The 22,647-nt window shown below is 49.7% G+C and overlaps 1 protein-coding gene across 1 annotated transcript; it reads left to right on the forward strand.

The window, feature by feature from the left end:
- The first annotated feature begins 1,599 nt into the window (after positions 1-1,599).
- On the forward strand, positions 1,600-16,362 carry LOC135887633 (zinc finger protein RFP-like). Its single transcript, XM_065415355.1, has 8 exons — positions 1,600-2,016; positions 4,570-4,647; positions 6,135-6,230; positions 7,534-7,761; positions 9,424-9,446; positions 11,221-11,336; positions 12,466-12,498; positions 15,854-16,362. Exons 1-8 carry the CDS (start codon positions 1,600-1,602, stop codon positions 16,360-16,362), a joined length of 1,500 nt encoding a protein of 499 aa, XP_065271427.1.
- The last annotated feature ends 6,285 nt before the right edge of the window (positions 16,363-22,647 follow it).

Raw genomic sequence — 22,647 nt, forward strand, 5'->3', positions numbered from 1 at the left:
TCTGAACCTGGGAAACTCCACTATCAAGGCCCAAAGTCAGCCAGGAGGCAGTGTGGAGGGAGCCTTCAGGATTGGGGCTTAAATGTAACTCAGATACTCACTAGTGGGCTCTGCTGGGAAAGGCTGAGAGATGGAACCCAGGGTGATCAAAGTGAGCAGAGAGTTCTATGGATCTCTTCATCTCCCTTGCGGAAGCTGCTGTCATGCAGATTCCAAACTGAAATATTCATTGGACCAGAGACAGAGAGACACTAGCTAAGGTGCTCCCTTGAGGAGGTGGGGAAACCCCTGCGCAAATCCCTTCTCCTCATCAGGTGGAGCGGGGGGTGGGGGGAAGGGGGAATTGAACAAGGATCTCCCACGTCCCCGGCAGTGAGTGTCCGTCTCCACCTGGTTTGAGGATTGCACTGGGGCTTTGGCGGGAGATGGGCATCCAGATGACTAGAGGGAAGCAGCACACGCCCATGGGCAGAAACGTAGGTGCCTAGGGGACTTTCACCCTGAAAACTCAAGGACCAAGTTGAGCTGAGATGCCAGCTGAGGGGAGGGGAGGGGTTCTGTGGATCACAGTAGCACTGAAATCTGGGGTTTATAATCCTCCATCTCTTTGTGGAGCTGGGCCTAAGTGACGTCCTAGATTCCAAGGCCGGAAGGGACCGTTGCAATCATCTCGTCTGCCCTGCTGTATCACACAGGCCAGAGGACTCCCCCGAAATAATTCCTAGTGGCGATCTTGATTTTTAAAATGGTCAGTGACGGAGAATCCACCCTGACCCCGCGAAGCTGTTTCTGTGGTTAATTACTCTTGTTGAAAGATTGGACACAAGAAGGTTGCGGCAGAGCATGGAGCTGAATCTAGATCCTAGGCTAGTGGATCATCCTCCCTCTCATGGGTGGTGGGTATCATACACCAGGGCAGGCTCATCCTCCCCTGACGGAGGCTGTGGCCCCGCCCCTGTTGTGCCCTGAAGCCCCGCCCTGCTTCTCTACCTGGCGGGGGCTCAGCTCTAGCCGGTGGCCCTGAGCTCAGGCCCGTCGGCGGACAGGGGTGGCGCTGGGCCCAGCGGGGGAGGAGGGGTCGGGCCAGCAGCTCGGCCCAGCGCTGGCGGGGGCTAGCGGCTCAGCCTGGTGCTGGGGCAGGTCCTGCGCTCAGGGGGGCAAGCTGGGGCAGGAAGGCCAGGGCTCCTCTGGCCATGGGGGGGTACTCGGGGCCCCAGAGGGCAGGGGGCCTCGGGTGGAAGGGGGCAAGCTAGCCTCCCCAAAGTGGGGGTTCACCCACCCCCATGCATCCCTGTGCATTCCTCACCAAACTCCCCCAAGGTCTGTAACTCTGAAAGTCTTGCCTATGCAATCGGAAATACCCCTTGCTGTCAAAGGGGGGCGGTTAAGGTGCAGCTAAACCAGTGCTCAAAGCAGTTCAGCCCTAAGTGTGAGCAAATTCACTGCACCTGTCGCTCATGACTATAACAACAGGTGAGGTCTGTCACACAGAAGAGGTGACTTCAGGAAGCGAAAGGCTGGGTTGCTGCTTCCTGCTATGTGCGTTTCAGACCAGAGGGGAAACTGAAAATAACCCAGTCAGGCTCCCTGCAGCTAGCCATGGCCACAGAGAGCTCTGTAGGAAAGCTTGAAGATGAAGTCACTTGTTCCATCTGTTTGGAGTATTTCAAAGACCCGGTGTCTATACACTGCGGGCACAACTTCTGCCAAGCCTGCATCAACCAGTGCTGGGGGAGATCGGAGACAAACTTCTCCTGCCCTCAGTGCAGAGAAACCACCCAGCAGAGAAACTGCAAGCCCAACAGGGAGCTGGGGCATATTGCAGAAATAGCCAAGCAGCTGAGCTTGCGGGTGGCAGCTGGAGAGGAGGGGAGAGTGTGTGACCTGTATGAGGAGGATTTGAAATTCTTCTGTGAAGAGGATCAAAAGCTAATAGGTTTGATCTACAGGGACCGTGAAGCTCACAAGTCTCAGCCTGTGGGTCCCACACCAGAGGCTGCTGCTAGGAATTACAAGGTAGGAAATCGTGGTTAGTATCATAGAGTTAAAACTGTCCTTTTAAAAAGGGGTTGATTTCATTTCTCATGTTCTTCCATGCTCGTCATTTTCATCTGATCTCCTCTGCTCCGACCTGTGACCCCATCTCCCAGCTCTCATCTAAGACCTCTTCCTAGCCAGCGCTCAGAGCCAGGACTCTGGCCTCTTCCTCCACCTGTCGTCCACTTTCAACGTTGTGGACTAAGCTCCTCTGGAAATCTTGCCCTCCCTTCGCTTTTGTGACTGTCCTCTCCTGCTTCTCCTCCTCTCTCTGTAATCGCACCTTCACATAGGTGCCGACTCCGTGGGTGCTCTGGGGCCACAGAGAAAAAAAATGGGGGAGGCTCAGCACCCACCGGCAGTTCCCCTGATCAGCTCCCCCTCCCCCCAGTGTTTCCCACCTGCCGGCAGGCCCCACTGATCAGCGCCTCCCAGCACCTCCTGCCTGCCGCGGATCCGCTGTTCCACGGTGGGCAGTAGGCGCTGGGGGGGGAGGGGGTGGAGTGAGGGCGGTGCGTGCTCGGGGGAGGGGGTGGAAAAGGGCAGGAAGCGATGGGGCAGAGGTGGAGCGGGGGCAGAGTGGGGGCAGGACAAGGTGGGGGGGGCAGGAAAAGGAAGGGCGGGGGTGGGACCTTGGGGAAAGAGCTGGGGTGGGATCTGAGGCAGAGCAGGGTCAAGCACCCCCTGGCACAATAGAAAGTCGGCGTCTTTGCTCCTTCAGCATATCCTTTGGAGCATTGTCTTCGTCCCCAGTCCAACTTTCTGCACTGGCTCCCTGGCCTCCTTCTTCTCTTCTCCTTCTTACACCTTGTCTCTGAGCAATCACATTCACAAACACAAATCCCTCTCTCCTCTCTATACAGATGACTCACAGACAGGAGCAGCAAAAGGTCCCTAAAAATGGGGGGGGGGGGGGGGACAGGTGTCCGAACCGTTGCCCCTCCCCTCGTGCCACCCCTTCCCCTCCCCCCAAGGCCCCACTCCCATGCTGCCTCTTCCCCCCCAAGACCCTGCCCCTCGCTCGCTCCTCTCCTTCCCCTCCCCCCGTCACTCACCCTTACAGTCGGTAAAAAGTGTGTGTGGGGGGCATGCCCCCCTAGCCCCCGTTGTTCCGGCACCCCGCTCACAGAGCTACCCATCTGCTCTGGACCTTCTGTACATCTCCGCCTCCCTCTGACATCTCCTTGTGGATGATCAGCCAATGTGGCCAAGACAGAGCTCTGAATCTTTCCTCCTAAGCTCTTCCCTCTCCCTCCTTTCTCAGTCATCTGAACCGTCACCTCCATTTCCACTGTCAAACACACCTGTGACCTGTGTAATCCTTTGACTCCGCCCCCTTTCTAGGGCCAAGGCTGTGTTTAAATCTTGCTGCTGTTTCTTTACCTCTCTAGGATCTGGCCTTTCCTCTGTCATCCAGGGCCTCGTCATGTCACGTCTCAGTTACAGCAAGATCCTCCTTTCTGGCTTTGGCAAATGCACTCTTACCCCGCGTCATCTCTATCCAGAATGCTGCTCCACGGGTCATTTTCCTGGCTTCTCACTTGGACCATGTCACCCCTCTTTTTTTGTGTCTTCACTGGCTTCCCTTCTCCATCACATCAACACAATCTCCTCATCTTTGCTTTTAAGACCCTTCACACTTATCCTCACCCTACCTGCCATCTCTCATCAGGGGCGCAAGAACGGGGGGGGGGGCACTTTTTACTGGCCGTAAGGACGAGGGACTGGGGGACGGGACGGAGAGGAGCGAGCGGGTGGGGGATCTGGGGGGGGGGAAGCAGTGGAGCGGGGCTTTGGGGGAAGGGACGGTGTGGGGGCAGGGCCGTGGGGCCTCGGGGAGGAGCAGTGCGGAGGCAGGGCCTCAGGGGAAAGGGGCAGTATGGGAACTGGGCTTGGGGGGAGGGGAAGTGTGGGGCAGGGCCTCAAGGAGGGGGCAGGGCAGGGGCAGGGCCTCCGGGGGAAAGGGTGGCACAGTGCAGGGGGGGTGGAACCCTGGCCCAGTCCCCAGCCTCGGCCCCCTTTCCTGGCCCCAGACCCACCCCCAGCTGCGGCCCCAGCCTTAGAAAAGTTTTGGGACCACTGGGTTATGGGCTTCTCGTCACGCAGCAAATGTAAGTGATGTACGCTGGCTACTGGCTGTGTTGTGTTCCTGATACACAGCTCTGAGTGGGGTGTGGGGGGCAGAATGTCTCCATTCCAACCAGGGGGTGTGCCAGCTTCGGGGAGCTCCTGAGGAGAGTGAATCCTGTGCCACCCCTTTGAGGGGTGAATTGTACACGCCCTCCCACAGGCCAGCTAGCTGTGCTTCACCACCGCCGTCTCCACACACCTTTGGGAATGCTAGTGCCAGTGAGCTCCGGGCAGGTCCAGTCCCACGACAGCCCTGGGAGCAGAAGAGAGAATTTGCGTCTGTGCAGCAGGTGTGGTGATCAGCAGCACGGTTGTGAATTCCTCAGCCCCGTATCATGTGCACTCGGGTCCAAACACCCGTCAGGCAGGTTTTAATGCTTATTTATTTTATTATTATTCCAGGTTAAATTATTGCTGTCTGTCCTCTTGCTACAGCTGCCACTGCTGCTGTTGCTACTCCAGTGGAATGTGGGTTTTGAGGTTGGTATGACTCGCTTCTCCTAGACAGTTCCTTGCAGAAGGAGCATGATCTTCATGCTTTTTAATAGCATCCAGAGAGTCAACAAACGGATATGGAACAAAAAAGGCCCATGTTCCCGTTAAATGCTTGACCAGTCTCCAGCCCTGTCTAACTGAGGGGTAGAAATCCTTCCACTTAGGAAACAAAATACATTCTTTTATTAGAAAGTCATAACTTTCCATGGCGAGGCTAAACATCTGAGACACTTGGAAATCTGGAAATTTGCAATTTATTGCTGAACTTCTGGAGATGCTCTGAGAAAACCAGAAACTCTGGGCTTGTCTACACTTTAAACACCAAAACTGCGCCACGGTAGCACTTTGGCATAGACACTACCTACGCCGACTGGAGGGGTCTCCTGTCGGCATAGATAATCCACCTTCCCGAGAGGCGGTAGATAGGTTGACTGAAGAATTCTCCTGTCAACCTAGCACTGTCTACACAAGGACTTAGGTCGGCTTAACTACACCGCTCAAGGGTGTGGATTTTTCACACCCCTGACCAATGTAGTTAAACCAACCTAATTTTCTAGTGTAGACCAGGCCTCAGATTACTAGAATGAAATTTACCAACACATCCCTCCATGGGAAAAGCTACAGAATGGTTCCATAATTTAATGTGTCCTGGGACTCAATTCCTTTTGCACCCTATGCCAGGCATTTAAGACCTGGTTTTGCCAGGATTATATTCACTGAATAATACTTTCCCCTGCAGCTAGTTCCATTCATTTCCACCTAATGGGTTTATTTAAACTGAAACTTTTTTCTGTGGAAGGACCAGGTCCCACCCAGAAGCTTTAGATGTGGAACTTTCCTGGCAAATAGCATCATTTTCTCCCACTGAGGAAGTTGGAAAGGGCTTAAACAAAATCTAAACCGCATCTATGCAAAGACATTGTTTGCAGGAAAAGAAACTCTCTCCTCCTTCTCTGTCTTTCCCCACCCAGGAAAAGAGACGACCAAAGGGGGATATGATAGAGGTCTATAAAATCATGACTGGTGTTGGTAAAGTAAATAAGGAAGTGTTATTTACTCCTTCTCATAACACAAGAACTAGGGGTCACCAAATGAAATGAATAGGCAGCAGGTTTAAAACAAAAAAGGAAGTATTGCTTCACACAACGCACAGTCAACCTGTGGAACTCCTTGTCAGATGATGTTGTGAAGGCCAAGATTATAACAGGGTTCAAAAAAGGACTAGATAAGTTCATGGATGATAGGTCCATCAATGGCTATTAGCTAGGATGGGCAGGAGGGATGGGGTCCCTAGCCTCTGTTTGCCAGAAGCTGGGATGGATCACTTGATGATTGCCTGTTCTGAAGCACCTGACATTGGCCACTGTCGGAAGACAGGATACTGAGCTAGATGGACCTTTGGTCTGACCCCGTATGACCGTTCTTATGTTCTTAAGGAAAACATATCACCCAAACACCTTTTCTTGACACAGCGAGCAATTCAGACTCGTATGAAGGCTCTGACGAAGGAAAGCATGTTGCTTCTGGAATCTAAACTGACTGAAGAGAGGAAAAGCAAAGAGGCTCTGGTAGGTCTTCATTGTTATTCCTTATGTATTTCCCTGTGTGAGTGAGGGTCTGTGACCTTCGCTACACTGGAGAAATGTATTATGACTAGCATTGTCTGTTCCATCTCTGTAAATTGCAGCGTATCTACACACACAGTCTCTTCATTCAGTTAGCAAACATGATTCCAGGATTTCAAAAATGAGGAGGAGGGGGAGAAGGCTTTGAACTTTTCAATTGCCTGGTGGTTTGGTGACTGGAGCTGGGTGAATATGTTTCTGGATCAGCAGTAGTTCTGAAAAAAAAATTGATTCAGCTTGAACCAAATCTGAATTTTGGGGGAATCAAAGATATCTACTTCAGGTTTGTTCCCTAGTGGAAACTTGAATATGGGTCTCTAATATCCCAGCTGAGGGCCCGAGCCACTGGACTATAGGTCACAAGCAGTGGCAAAAAAGAACTAGATAAGTTCATGGAGGATAGGTCCATCAATGGCTATTAGCTAGGATGGGGAAGTATGGTGTCTCTGTTTGCCAGAAGCTGGGAATGGGCGACAGGGGATGGATCACTTGATCACCCGTTCTGTTCATTCCCTCTGGGGCACCTGGCATTGGCCACTGTTGGAAGACAGGATACTGGGCTAGATGGACCTTTGGTCTGACCCAGTCTGGTCCTTCTCTGTGTTACTACCACCTCCTTTTTTTGGCCATTTTGTGAACAAATTCTCAATTAGTTTCAGGTTGACCAAAACTGCATTTTTTGTCACGTAGATTGTGTGTCCAAATTTTTTTGCCCAGCTCTCTTGATGACGTTATATTGTACTGCTGCACTTAGGGAATTTATGTGGTGTATTTTGAAGTTGTATCAAGGACACCTTAGAGTGTGTGGCAAAATCTAAACAAATGACTAGTTCCCCCACCATTAAAAGAAAGAAGATGCATTCCTTCTTTGGTTTGCATTTGGACAAAGCAAGCCATCCAATGGTTGCTCTTTCGTGTCCTCCTCTGAGTCTCAAGAGCCTGATTTGTATTGCAAACAGCATTGATCGTATCAGGTGCTACTATTTGCATGTCCTTGATGCAACAAATGGTGCAAAACAATGGGCTTGATTAAATGTGCTTCAACTTTGGAGGGTAGACCAGGTCTCTGAGTGCAGCAACTGTGGGTTTTCCATTACTCACTGCCCTGCCTTGGGGTGAGTGCAGAACCATCTAGCACCAGCCGGTTTGCTGGGAAACCACAGTCCATTTGAAAGGGCTCACGCTGAATCAGAGCCCTGGTGTTCACCGATATGAAAGTTGGCTTGTTTGTGTCTGTTCATCAAAGGAAAAGACAAACGTCGAGCGGCAGAAGATTGTGGCTGAATTTGAGCAGCTGCGGCAGTTTCTGGAGGAACAGGAGCGGCTCCTGCTGGCCCAACTGGAAGAGCTGGACAAGGAGATTGTGAAGAGGCAAAATGCGAATGGGGCTAAATTCTCAGAGGACATTTCATTTCTCTATGACCTGCTTGATGAGACAGAGAAGTATCAGCAGCCAACGGCTAATTTCCTACAGGTGAGACTTAAACCCCAGGTCCCTCAGCAGGGCTGGGCAGTCTCCTGAATCATTAATTTTAGAGCCCAGGAGTCAGAGCACACATATATCCCACTGTCTACAGTTAAGTACATAAAAATACTTGCTCCCTTCAAGATCAACCTCCCAGTCATTGGCCTGTGAGGAAAAGCAAAGCAAAATGATGACGGCACCTGCAGTAGGGTGCATGGGCGGCGGGTATAAGAGGCCAAGGGAGGCTAAGCCTCCCCAGACAGCCGGCCTGTTGTCTTTGGGGTGCGCTGCTGCCAAAAGGGTGCCCCAGCCGTGGCCCCACCTGCGCTCTGCCCCGAGGCCCCGCTCCTGCTCGTCCTCTTTCCCTCTGAGTCCCTACCCTCACTCCACCTCTTCCTGTCCCTGCTCTGCCCACATGTGGACCTTGCCAGAGGGGGTGAAGAGGCACCATGAGTAGCTGGCCAGCGGGTAAGGGGGGCCTAGGGAAAGGGGCAAAGAGGTGCGAGTGGCAGGCAGGGCAGGTCTGTGGGAGGGGGCAAAGCGGCACTCAGTGAGCAGCCGGCCAGCTGGCTGGCCAGTGGGCACGGTGGCCTCGGGGGAAGGGGCAGGTGGGGGGGGGGGGGGCTCGGGGGAGGGAGCTGAGTGGGGCTGGGGTGGAGCATGGGCGGGGCTTCGGAGGGAGGAGTTCAAGCAGGGGTGGATCTTGGGGCGGGGCCATGGCCTGGGCGCGCCCAACCTCCCTAAATGGAGGAGTCACTTGCCGCCCATGGGGTAAGACGGTGCAGAGAGTTTCCTCCTCTTCACTCTACTGCACTCCTGTGTGATCCAGGGAAGGCACAAATGTACCGTTCCTTGAAATGCTGGGCTGTTGGAGTGGATCACTCAGGGGTTAGAACTCCACCTCACAAAGGGATATGGGTGTGAGGCAGGTCCCCATCTCTTATTTGCCTGCGCCTTTGAAAAGCAGGGGCAGTGAGATCTATTATGATTTCCCCACATTTTACTTATGTCATAACTATGTCCTTTGGAACCCGAAGGAATACTTCTAGGAAATCACAATTCTGGTTAAAGCCTAGATTCTCCAAAGGTATGTAAGGCACCTACGTCCTATTGATTTCAATGGGGCCTAAATACCTATAAGGATCTAGACTTAAGGCATTAGGTTCACAGACTATCCCTGAGCTTATACTGGTAAGTGATGTAAATGGGTGGATGTATATATTTATATCTCTGCTTGATAGCAGAGACACCATTTACAAGAAGCTGCATATGGGACTCTTAGTGAAGGCAAAGTGGGTCTCGTTCAGAGTGGGAGAAACCTCTTGTGGCATGTGGGACTTGTGGTGGATTGAGGACTGTGTTGGAATGGCAAGCTATTGCTTTAAGAGTGTAGAAGGTTTCCTGGTCCTGCTTGCAGGCTGGGGGGCTCTGTAGTGAAGCATGTCTGGAAAGAGCAAACTTAAAGCAAGATGGTGTTGAGTTGTGCTGCTTTGCTTTAGGGAACAGCCTGTTTTCTTTCTCTGCTTTTGGGTTTTTGAGTGTTGTTCTGAATTCTACGAAGTGAAGTCAGGTTATGGTGCAATCTTGCATGAAGAGTAGTTATCTTGTTGTTTAACTTCTCTGTGTTTTATGCCGTGAACATAACAGCTTCTTCTTCTCTCTCCCCTCTAGGATTTCATAAGCATCTCAAACAGGTATGTTGCTCCTTTTCACTGCCCCCACACATTTCACTATGTTGGGAAGCTGATTGGACACAAGTGGCCATATTTTCATTGGGAGCAACTGGGAGGCTGAGCCATGTCCCCAAGGAGAACCACCAAGTGTGTGAGGCAGGGATGCACTTTAGATGCAAACCGCGATCCTTGTTATTGACTCCTGGAGCTGTTGCTTTTTTTATAAGACTGGATTTCTCCATCCCTAGGTTGGGATTCTTAACTTGGGTCTCTGAACTAAATAAGTTCTTTCCTTGGAGAACTGGCTGCCATGGCCAGGAGGTGAACCTCTGCTTCAGAGAGGCTAACCCGCCGGCCCCGCCCCTTCTACCCATGCCCTCCCCCCCCCCCCCAGCTGCCAGAGCCCCGAGCCCCCACCACTACCAGAGGAGCCCCAAAGCCCCACCCACCACCAGAGGAGCCCCAGCTCGCCTGCCCCAAGCCGCCGGCTGGCCCACCCTGGCCACTCTAGCCTGTCCGAGCCCTGGTCTGACAAGCTGCTGGCCCAACCCCTGAGCCAAGTCGCTGGTTCGAGCATCGGGCCAAGTTGCTGGTCCGATCCCCAGGCTGAGCCACTGGCCTGACCTCCTGGCTGGCCTGAACCGCCCAGGGCAGACCCAGCCCCTGGCCTCTGGCAGCCCAAGCTCCATATTGCTGGCTGGAGCTGAGCCCCCGCTGGCTTCAGAGGAGAGGGGAAGGGAGGCGGGGTCTCAGGGTGGAACATGGGTGGGGCCACAGCCTGGGTTAGGGGAGGCTTAGCCTGCCCTGGGCTTTGATACCTGCTGCCCATGCTGGCTGCCTCAGGATTTTGGGGATGGAGTATAGGCCCTTCACCTCTAAATCACTAGCACCACCTTGCAATCAAATATCATCACATTGCTACAGCCGCCCTGTGTGTCCTTAGGCACTGGGCCTCCATTCCCCATCTGTAAAACGGGTATAATAATCCTTCCCTTACCTCACAGATGTGTTGTGAAGATAAATGCATTAAAGACTGTGAAGTGTTCATACACTATGATAATGACAGCTCTATGGGTACCTACATAGCTTACCACTAGGCTAGGCAGAATTTTGATCGATTTTTTTTTTTAAATTTTCAGTTGTGGAACATTATGGGGGAGGGTCAGACAAAGGGGGTGGGTTGCACAATAATTATTTAATGACCGTCGGTAATGACATTCAAAAAGCTAAAGCCATATAATCATTAACACACACATTGTCAACCTCACGTGTCAAAATATACAGATTAAATTTCCTTAAATCAAACTCAAAGAAGTGCTCACGTAGCGTTTTCTTACTCCGCCTCTCTGTACATTTTGATTATTATCGATGGAAATATTTTTTCCATCGGTTTTTGTGTGTATGGCAAAATGGACATGTCCCAATTGAAATTTAATCCTTCCAAGGCTTCTTCCAACCCAGTGAGTCTCTGGTAACCTGTGTGAAATGAGCTGGAGGGGAGCCGTCTGAGTCCAGTTGGACAAGTGCTGCCATACCAAAGGCTAGGAGGTCCATTGGCTCTTCTTGCCTTGCTCATTGACATCCATGGTATAGAGACCAAAGGGTGAACAGGGCATGGAAGCAGAAGTCCCATCTTATCCACAGAGATGCCTTTCCTTTCCCAGTTCAAAGGAGCCATTCATTCTCCTGGGCGCGTACTCTGACATCTTTCGCAAGAATGAAATTCACATAAAAGTGGATGACAATACAAACCATTAGCAATACATTAAAATAACTATAATTTTCTTCTTTCTAGGTGGGAGAAGTGGAAGTCCCAGCAGCCAGTGGAGATTTCTTCTGGGCTGGAAGAGGGAATCCATATTTTCATGAAGAAATATACCGTTCTAAAGAAGACTCTCCAGAAATTCAAAGGTACTAAGGAGGGATCTAGGAGGTCAAACTGAGAAAGGGGTCTGTGATCCAGATCCACAAAGGTACTTAGGTTCCTAAACCCCCAAGGAGGTGGGGGGGAAACAGGAAAGTCCCTTTGTGCATCTGGGCATCTGTGTCTGTAGGAGACGGGATCAGGCAAAATAGCTATTAATGCAAGCCCCAGTTAAATGGCAATACAGCATTCTGTTACCGTTTCTAAACCAAGGGAAGGTGCCGGGGAATTCCACAACACAAACAAAATTGACGAGGAAGCTATTTTTTTTTAATTAACCTGTTTGTCCAAAATAATAAGAAATGCAAGATCCGGGTCAAAGGAGCAGTGTCACGTCCTCCTGTCTGACAGCCCCAAACTGGGTGTGGTCTTGCATATGGGTAAATAGACAAGAGCGTAATCAACTATTATTAAATATGAGAGAGAAACTAAACGAATCCAGCAGATGGCGCCCAGGGCTGGGAGTCAGGATATCTGGGTCCAATTCCAGCCACTGATTGCTTATGTGACCTCGGAGAGGTCACAAAATATCTCTCTACTCTAGTTTTCCCTCCTTTAAAGTGGGTGTGATAATAATGATTAGACTCTCTAGGGTGTCTCATGCATAATCTAATGATGTGTTCTGAACTCCTTGGTGGAAAGTAGGACTGGAGTCCAGAACGGTGTTTATATATAATTTATATAGTTGATTTCTTTTCAATTTAATCTGGTTTACTTGAAATTTTTGGTCTCCTTCATTGGTCTCTCCCTGTCTCAGGGCTTGTCTGTGCTTGAAACGCTTCAGCGGCGCAGCTGTGGACACTACCTACGCTGACGTGAGGGCTTCTCCCTTCGACGTCGGTAATCCATCTCCCCGAAAGGTGGTAGCTAGGTTGACGGAAGAATTTTTCCTTCAACCTAGTGTTGCCCACACTGGGAGTTAGGTTGCCTTAACTATGTCTGTCACGGGTGTGGATCTTTCACACCCCTGAGCGACGTAGCTGGGTCGACCTACGTTTTTTAGAATAGACCGAGCCCATGTATGCCTGTTGATTTCCCTCTGACTTTCGTCAGAACGTTAAAGCATTGTTAAGCTTATGAACAGCAGAAATCTCACTTCTGTTCTCCTCTCTGTAGACACTCTGTCATCTGAACTGGAAAGAGAATGGGGTAAGTCTCTGGGTAAAGATAGCTGGAAATTGTAGCAGAGAGGTAGCTTTGCTCTGCTCTAGTTAATTAAGGTTGATACAAGTTTAACAGCCTTTCTCTAAGTGCTCTAGAATTCCCGTGATGACTCACTGTAACAAGGGGTTCTGCAGATACAGACTTCCTCAAATATCACGTCACATCATTATAGTTTTTATAACCTTAGTTTGCACACCTGGAGCTAAACTAAAACAAACAAATAAAAGGAAGTATTTCTTCACACAACGAACCGTCAACGTGTGGAACTTCTTGCCAGAGGATGTTGTGAAGACCAAGACTATAACAGGGTTCAAAAAAGAACTAGATAAGTTCATGAAGGACAGGTCCATCAATGGCTATTAGCCAGGATGGGCAGGGATGGTGTCTCTAGCCTCTGTTTGCCAGAAGCTGGGAATGGGCAACAGGGGATGGATCACTTGATGATTACCTATTCTGTTCATTCCCTCTGAAGCACCTGGCATTGGCCACTGTCGGAAGAAAGGATACTGGGCTAGATGGACCATTGGTCTGATCCAGTGTGGCTGTTCTTGTGTTCTTATGTTCTTAGCTATGGCTCTGATGCGGCCCAAATTAATAATGCTCACTGCAGATTTATCTCTGATAGCGCATGGCAGTATTAATTTGAACAGCATCAAAATCCTTGTTGGAGTTCCTTGCTAGAACAACCCCAAATTTAGGCCACTAACCTAACCCCAGACCTCAACTCAGCAATTTTCAAGACAATATGAGACAGCATATGAACTTCAGAGCACTTAGAAAAATTGGCCCAAATCTGGGGTAATTTGGTCAAAGGGTTTGAGAGATATAGCTACAAAGGTATAACAAGGTCCAATGATTGGAAATTGAAGCTAGACAAATTCAGACTGGAGATAAGGTGTACATATCTAACAGTGAGTCTAATTAACCATTGGCAGTGGCGGATTAACCACTGGGCCAACAGGGCCCGTGCCCAGGGGTCCTGGCCAATTGAGGGAGAGGGGCAGGGGAGGGACTGCAGACAGAAGGGGTGGGGAGGGGCCCCACTTGCTCTGGCCCAGGGCCCCACGAAATCATAATCTGCCTCTGACCATTGAAACAATTTACCCAGGGTTGTGGTGGATTCTCCATCCCTAGCAATTTTGAACTCAAGATTGGATGTTTTTTTAAAAAGATCTGCTCTACTTCAAACAGGAATTCTTTTGTTTAAGTTCTAGGTTATGCAGGAGGTCAGACTAGGTGATCACTATGGTCCCTCCCAGGGGTGAAAGTAATTTACAGGACTTACTGGTACTGCCGGAGTCCTGAGGAGGGGCGTGGCCTCATCCGGAAGAGGCGGGGCCTCTCAAGATTTAAAGGCCCTGGGGCATCGGCTGTGGCTGGGAGCCCCAGGGCCTTTAAATCAACCCAGGGCTCCCAGCTGCAGAGGTGGCTGGGAGCCCCTGGGGCTCACGGGCAAATTAAAGGGCCCGGGGCTCCGGCCGCGATGGAGCTCTGGGCCCTTTAAATCCCCACCGCAGCTCCAGCTGGGATTTAAAGGGCTCAGGGCTCCCGCAGCTGCGGGGAGCCCCAAGCCTTGCCGGGCTGGGGCCGGGATTTAAAGGGCCCGGAGCTCCCGCGGCTGCGGGGAGCCCCGAGCCCTTTAAATCCCGGCCCCATCCCGGCCGCCAGAGCTGCGGGCGGGATTTAAAGGGCTCGGAGCTCCCCGCCGCTGCGGGGAGCCCAGACCCCTTTTAATCCCGGCCGCGGAAGCCAGTGCGGTCCAACACGGCGTACTGGCTCTTGCTGGTACACCGTATTGGACCGTACCAGCTTACTTTCACCTCTGGTCCCTCCTGGCCTTATGATTATATGGAGCTATCAGCTGCTAATAACTTTCAAAGAGAACTAAAATCCATGTACGTAAGGAAATTGTTTTAATGATCGCTGCAACAGAATCTGCACTAGGGTGACCAGACATCCCGATTTTTAGGCGTTTGTCCCAATATTTCGCACTCCTGTTTTTGTTTTGTTTTGTTCCGCCGGCGGGACTCTGCTTTTTTTTTTTTTTTTTCCTCCGCCGGCGGGACCCCCTTCCCCCACCCCCCATGTGTCCCGATATTTTCTTCATCCCATCTGGTCACCCTAATCTGCACTAACGTTGAGAAGCAAATTGGAGTCATTTGTTCAATGTTTCCTCAAGATGTAGCCATACTAAAAAATGAGTTCCTTTTATTGTTGTCAGATTTTTATAACTTTTTTTTTTTTTTTTTTTTTTTTTTTTGGTGCAGAGGTAGGAAAAAAACCGAAGTGTCTGAGCCCAGGTCTACACTACACAATTACTTCGGTATAACTACGGCGCTCAGGGGTGTGAATAATCCACACCCCTGAACAACATATTTATACCGACCTAAGCGACAGTGCTATGTTGGCTGGAGAGCTCCTGTCAACAGAGCCACTGACCTCTCCCTTAAGTCAGCTACTCAGTGATACCAAGGACCAGTTTAAAAATCTTTCAGAAGATCTTGCATTACAAAAGCATTAGTACTTCTGCATCACTCAAAAAGGCAGAGTTCAATTTTTGTTGTAGGGGCAGTGTACACTTGTACGCATGAGCCCACCTGTGGCCACCCACGTGCCAGTAATCCTCCACAGAAACGGGTGAAAAGACTTCAATGATGCTCGCAGTCTTCCTAGTGCTGCAGCAACCTGTGAGGGCTAGCACCCTGTCTAACCCCCATGTTAACTGACTGAGAGTCAGTGCTCCGACCACTTTGCAATCTCCGGGGGTAGAACTTCTGCTAGGTTCTCCATGCCATGGCCCTGTTTTCTCTCCAGCCCTCTCCCTGGGGGGGGGCGGAACAGGGGGGGACCAGTGAGCTGTGACCCCATCACTTTTAACTGGGCGTAAGGGCGAGCGATGGTGGGGGCGTAGAGGAGTGAGCATGGGGCAACTACTCAGGGGAAGAGGCGGTGCGATGGTGGGGGCTTGGGGAGAAGGGGTGGGTGGGGCCTGGGGAAGGAGCGGGGCATTAGGGAAAGGGGGTAGGGGCCATGATTCAGGTACCAGTGGCCCCCCCCCCCACACACTTTTAGGGAGCTTCTGGCGCTCCTGTCTCTTCTTACAACAGCACCCTCTAGTGCCTGGAAGAGGCCGCTGCAGTGAAATCCTGGCTCAGCCCTAGCAGAGAGAGAGAGTTCTCTGGGACCCGGGATAAAGAGGCAGGAAATCTGGGAGGGTCCCTGCCAGGGCAGGGCTGCTGGGGGTGTGTGAGAAATGAGCCCAGCCACCCCCAGGGCCAAGCTCTGCCTCTGACACTGCTGTTTTCTCTCTCTCTCTCTCTCTCTCTCTCTCCCCTCCCAGCAAATGTGACTCTGGATCCAGACACGGCTCATGAGCTGCTCACCCTTTCTGAGGATGGGAAAACCGTGAGCTGGGGTGGCTGGCACGTTCTGCCCCACAATCCCAAGCGATTTAATTTGGCTCCCTGTGTGCTGGGCTGTGAAGGATTCATCTCGGGGAGACATTACTGGGAGGTGGAGGTGGGGGATGGGGGCGACTGGTGGGCTGTGGGGGTGGCCAGAGAGTCTGTGAGAAGAGAAGAATGGATCAGATGTGACCCTGAGGAGGGGATCTGGGCTCTGTCCCTTCACACGAATCAGGACTTCGCTTTCACCTGCCCTCTGACCCTGAGCTGGAGTCCCAAGAAGATCCGGGTTTCTCTGGATCATGAAGGGGGCCAGGTGGCATTTTTTGATGCCAATAGCTGGGCCTCAATCTTCACTTTCCCGCTGGCCTCTTTTGCTGGGGAGAGAATCTTCCCGTTCTTCTGGGTCCATGGCGACGATTCCCAGCTCAGACTGTACCCATGAGATACAGGGCAGCTCATGGACTAGGGCTCTGCCTTGCCAATATGAAGCTGGCAGAGTTACTGAGTTGGATTTTCTTTTTCTCTCTCTTCTTTCTGTGTCTCTAACTTTTCAAAACTTCCTTAGTTTCAGAGAAGTTAGAGTGAAAGATGGAAAGTGAGAGAGAAAAAAAATCAGCCCCCAGATATCATTCAGTCTATTGTATTCAAGGGGAAGGGGGGCCAGGAAAGGGATGGGGGGAAATCCAAAACTTCAAAATTTCAGCATAAACTAATGATTTTTTTTTTTTTTTTTTGGACCAGCTCTAGGCAGAACCATAGAGAGCACGAAAATTGGAGGCTAAAGAAACCCAGTTATTTTTTCTTGTTGCGAATATCCAACTTGATGGTTTCTATCTACTATGACAGTGGTCCCCAAACTTTTTACCTCATGCCCCCCCTTACCCCTGTCTGCACCCCCCCTCTCCACAGGAGCTGGGGCTGGGAGAAGGGCTGCAGCTCTTGCTGGGGGGAGGACAGGGTAAAGGGGACGAGGCTGGGGCCACAGCTGGGGCCAGGAGCGGAGCTGGGTGGCGCTCCCTCCCGTCCCCTGTGGCAGCTGGCCCGGGCCCCAGCTCTGCTCCCCAAACATTCCTCCATGTGCCCCTAGGGGGGTGCACCCCACTGTTTGGGGACCTCTGTCTTATAATAGTGGAGGGGTAGAGAGTCGGATCATCAGCAGGGACTGACTGGGAGCTTGGCCCTGTCAGGACCTTGGAGAACAGGAAGAAATCAGGCTAGGCAAACACAACTGCCTGTGGAAACAGGGGAAGGCGGGATCTGGGAAGGGGAGCCCCCAGGAGGGAGTTGAGAAGAAACCTTCCAGGTGCAATTGGAATCTAGGTCACTCTGTGTTTCTGGGACAATGGGGTGGAATGTTCCCAGAGACCGGTAGACCTCTAGACTTAGTGTGTCCCATATGCAGGCCACACAGCCACCCTGGTCTCTGAGCCTCTGGTCTGTGGTTTAGGGGACCACCAATCTCACTGCAAAGAGACAGAGATGGGGAAATGCAAAGGCCAGAGCTGCCAAGTCCACTGACCCAGCTTGTGCCCATGATGCCTGTCTGTATTTCACCCCCACGTGAGGAACTGGTGTCCAGGCCAGTGAACCTGACCTTTGCATGCCCTCCCCTCTTGAGTTGGGGATGATGCAGGGGTGCCAATTAGGGGGAGCAAGGGGGGTCATGACACCCCCCCCCCCCGAGTTTCATACAGGAGGTGTGCGAGCTCCCAGGTGGAGATCTTAACTACAGCGCAGCATTAGTGTGAAATGTAAGTTCCGCATCTGTGTGCGGAAGTATGGAGTTGTGGTTACCTGACTACAATATGACCATATAGAGCATTGTTGCAACCACTGTTACATATTTGCAGCAAATCTTGTACAAAGGTTGTCAGATGAGGTGTCTATGAAAAGGTTATGATTTTCTGGTTATGATTATGCTATCTGTGTGCATGTTTCATATTTGTATGTGAAGCTATAAGTATTGGCTCTATACTTGGATTGCAAATGTTTGCTCCTGGGGTAACACCCACAAGGTAACGCCCAGCACATCGTGGAGGGACTGTTCAAATTAAGTGGTTCATCAAGAAACACTTGGTTGACAATGGACCATGGGAGATGCCCATCTACATTGAGGGGACTATCATGTAAACGTGCTGTCTGGAATGTAGGTAATGGCTTCCTGCAATGACTGAGGGAAATTGGGCATGAACATGTGACTTGCCCATATGACTCCAAACTCCATCTTGTTGCTGTAATTTTCCACAGTAAGAACAATGGGATGCCCTTCACATGGCAAAAGCTATAAAAGGCCCTGGAAACACCTCCACTTTGTCTTCAATCCTGCTTCTTACCTCCAGAGGAACTTTGCTACAAACTGAAGCTCTGAACAATGGACTGAATGACCCATCCAAGCTGCAGATGTACTCCAGAGACTTGACTTAAGCCAGCAGTTTATTCCATCACTGCTACAAGCCTGAACCAAGAACTTTGCCATTACTGTATGTAATTGATTCCTTTAACCAATTTTAATTCTTTTCTTTCTTTCTTTCTTTCTTTCTTTTCTTTTTATAAATAAAACTTTAGATTTTAGATACTAAAGGATTGGCATCAGTGTGATTTTTGGGTAAGATCTAAGTCAGGGATCGGCAATGTTTGGCACGTGGCTCGCCAGGGTAAGCACCCTGGCGGGCCGGGCCAGTTTTATTTACCTGCTGACGCGGCAGGTTCGGCCGATCGCAGCCCCCACTGGCCGCGGTTTGCCGTCCCGGGCCAATGGGGGCGGCAAGAAGCTGCGGCCAGCACATCACTCGCCCGCGCCGCTTCTCGCCGCCCCCATTGGCCTGGGACGGTGAACCGCAGCCAATGGGGGCCGCGATCGGCCGAATCTGCCGCGTCAGCAGGTAAATAAAACTGGCCCGGCCCGCCAGGGTACTTACCCTGGCGAGCTGCGTGCCGAACGTTGCCGACCCCTGATCTAAGTTATATATTGACCTGGGTGTGTGGCTGGTCCTTTGGGATCAGAAGAACCTTTCATTTGATGAGACTGGTTGTAAAGAACCACTCATCTCTGAATCCAGTGTTTTTGGTGGTGATATAAGAACTGGGATGCCTGAGGAAACTGCCTTTATGTTTTCTTGTTAGCCAGTGTGGTGAGACAGGAGTTTACTTTGGCTTGGTATAGCTTATAAAAGAATAACCACCAGTTTTGAGGTGTGTTTGCCCTTTTTCTCAGCAGTTTGTCCTGAATTTGGCATCCTCAGTTGTGACCCACTAAGGCACGGTTACAGAAGTGTATAGTTATTAAGCAAATGTTAATATCTGTGAGTGGAGGCACTGATGACAATAGAAGTTTTACTGGATTAAGAACTAGAAGATTTGACTCTCCAACTTTCTTTCTAGAGGAATTGCTGCCCAGAGCTCCTGTGCCTGTTTATTTTCCTTTCCTGCCTGCAGTGGCTCCGATACACCTCGGAAGTCTCAGTTTTTTTCTTAACTTTAAAATAAAGACTTTTCTTGGTGTTTGGTTTTAAATGTTCTCCTGTGACAACTGCAACTCAGTCACTGTAGTGTTGTGTTTAAGAGCCTTCTGGAAAGTAACTAGCCTTTAAACAGAAGTAAAAGCGGTGTTGCCAATTCTCATGATTTTGTCATGAGTCTCGGGATAATTGTTTTCCTTAAAGCTCCAGCTCCTGGAGTCAAGTGGATAGGTGATGATTTCAGCCTTCATTCTTAAAGAAAAATGAAGTTTCTAGCCCTCGTGACTGTGGAGAAAGCTTCAAAATGTGACCCCAGTGCACCCTAAAGGCTCAAAAAGCAGAAGGCAAATAAAACCACCAAATATATCATTTTTACATGATCTCAAGAATTTAAAGCCAATCTCATGATTTTTGGTAAGCCTGATTCATGATTTTTGAACATATGGGATTGGCAATACTGTGAAAGTGACTTAAAGTGTCAGTTTCACTCCTGTTTAAGGTTAGTTTCTAGTCTATTATTTGTAGTGAGGTAACACCTCTAGAGCCTCAGGCAGGTGCAGTATAAACTCCTGGAGCCTTGCCCTAGTAGGATGTTTCCAAAGTTAAAGGATCTGTTCCAAGCTTAATGAACTGCAAAAAAGTGATAGAAAGTCATCTAGATTTTTCTACAATTGTTTCAATTGTTGTATTCCAGAGTTAGTTACAAAGAATATGCATTAAAATTTTAAACCTAATCAGTGTCCCTTAAGTGACTTGACACAAGATATCAGAGTGGTAGCCGTGTTCATCTGTATCCACAAAAACAACGAGGAGTCCGGTGGCACCTTAAAGACTAACAGATTTATTTGGGCATAAGCTTTCATGGGTAAAAAACCCACTTCTTCAGCTGCATGGAGACCCATGAAAGCTTATGCCCAAATAAATCTTAGTCTTTAAGGTGCCACCGGACTCCTTGTTGTTTTTGCCACAAGATGTGAGAACATGTTACTATTAAAGCGGAATGGATCTAATATTTATTTAATCCTCTTTTTTATATATATATATATATATATATATATATATATATATATATATATATGAATTAGATAAAGTGCTCCTATCAGCTAATTTCTAAGTTATTATCTGCAAAAAACAAAACAAAAAAACCCTAGAATTTTCAGTTGCCTAAGTAGCCCCTGGAATCACAGTTAAAGTTTCCCTCCCTGCCTCTGCTACCAAAATCTGAAATGGTGCCCCTGGAATGGTGGTGGGGACATTGTGGGGAGGGTGAATGTCCTTTTGTCAGCTAGTGAGGGCGTCTGAATGGGTGGTGGGTGTGAGTGGAGATGGCACGTCTGTGTGTAATGCCAAGGTTACAGTGTTCACGTCAAATATGTGAAATCCCAGTGCTGAAATTGGTCAGAGACAGTTTATATCCCTTTCCACGGGGTTTAGTTTGACGGGGTTGCCTTCATGGTTAAATGTGAATGAGCTCCACCTTTGAGAAGAATTTCACCTAATTTTTTAAGGTGTTTCTTGTTTGAGCAGAAAATGGCCAAATGTTTCTACCTTTTAGAATTTGGGAAATTATTGCATTAAAGCATCTTTAGAAGGTCTCTTGTCTCTTCTCTCCCAGAAAGGTCAGAGCATCGGAACTCTCTTGACACATGATTTATTTGGGGTTTTTTACTTCTGTCATTTGTTATTTATTGATCTAGAGGAGGTTGAGGTCAAGCACAACAGCGCCACTGACCCCTCTCTCTATCTCAGCTTAGGAACCACTGTGTTTATGGTTGTGCCCTACGAAGGCGTTTCCCCTGTGGGCCAGCCGTGATGGACCTGCAGGATTCCAGTGTGGGATGGTTGAAGGTCAAGGCCAGTTGGGAACCTAACTTCCTTAGCTCCTTTACAAGTCCCAGACAACGTTTCCAAGCCCAGGAAGGTTATGGGGCATGGGCAGAGGCTGCAGATACAGCTGTCATGAACTGTCTCCACAGTTGTCAGTTGCAATCAAACATGGTACCTTCAGCACCAAAAGCACATGCCTCTATGACTGATGCTGGAGGAATAGTTCCAGTCCGTGTCAGCTAGTAGCAGGCTGTTACAATCATTGCAACTGGCCAGCAGGGGGAGACATGAGCAAACGCACAAAGCCACTATTAAATGGCTTCATTTTCCCCACCCCGTGAAGTCCAGATATTTCCCCCCAGAAATGGTCTAGTGAGAGCTGCTGGCCACTGAAGTTTGTCTTTCTGAAAATAAATAATGAGGTCCCAGTCTAAGCAGACAGGTGCTCACAGGTTAACGGCCGGGGGAACCTGAAGGATTATTTATTGATTTATTTGTGATGTGGCAGCACCAAAGGGCCATGCTCTAAGCTAAATGCCCTTGCTGTTCCAGGTGTTGTACAAACTTGGAATGAAGAGACAGTTCCTGCTCAAAGGAATTTACAATCTTCCTTTTCTCTCTTTCTTACCAAGAGTGTCAGAAGCCCCTTGATTACATAAATGGCACCTTCCACACTCTTTCGCAAATCACTGTGCCGGGAAGGGGCTTGGACTCCCTTTTAAAACCACATCTCCCCAGGGCACAAAGGCAAAGCATGTGGGGCAGGCTCATATTTTTGATACAAATCTCCCTCTGTTGAACTTCACCACTGAATAGTGGGAAAAAATTATTTAAATAACTTCCATTCCTGGGGGATTGCCTGCCCCAGGGTTCTGGAGCTAGGATATGGGCCCAGCACTTCCAGGTTAGTGGCTACAATGCTGCTCAAACCAGTAGTGTTGGTAAAGCTTTACCACCTGCTTAACCAATACAGACCAATGCAGGATGGGCAGGGATGCAACCCCATGCTCTGTGTGTCCTAGCCTCTGTTCGCCAGAAGCTGGGAGTGGATGACAGTGGATGGATCACTCAACAATTGCTTGTTCTAGTCATTCCCACTGAAGCATCTGCTATCAGCCACTGTCAGAAGACAGGATACTGGGCTAGATGGACCATTTGTCTGACCCAGTCTGGCCATTCTTATGTTTGGTTACACAGATAGAAAGGTGTCTTATACTGGCATAGCTTATTTCCTTTCAATGGAATTACTCACATCCAGGCTATGTCTAAATCTTGCCTACTCTTTCTGCATAACATCTCTAAGACAGGCCTTTCCTGTCCAGCCACACAGATAAAACTCTCCTCATCTTACACATCGATTACCACAACAGCTTTCCTTTGGCCTTGACAAGCTTGCCTTCCTCATATCCCTTCAGCCGATTACTGCAAAGATCACTTTCCTA

This window comes from Emys orbicularis, chromosome 13 (assembly GCF_028017835.1).
Source record: "Emys orbicularis isolate rEmyOrb1 chromosome 13, rEmyOrb1.hap1, whole genome shotgun sequence".
Taxonomy (NCBI): Eukaryota; Metazoa; Chordata; order Testudines; family Emydidae; genus Emys; species Emys orbicularis.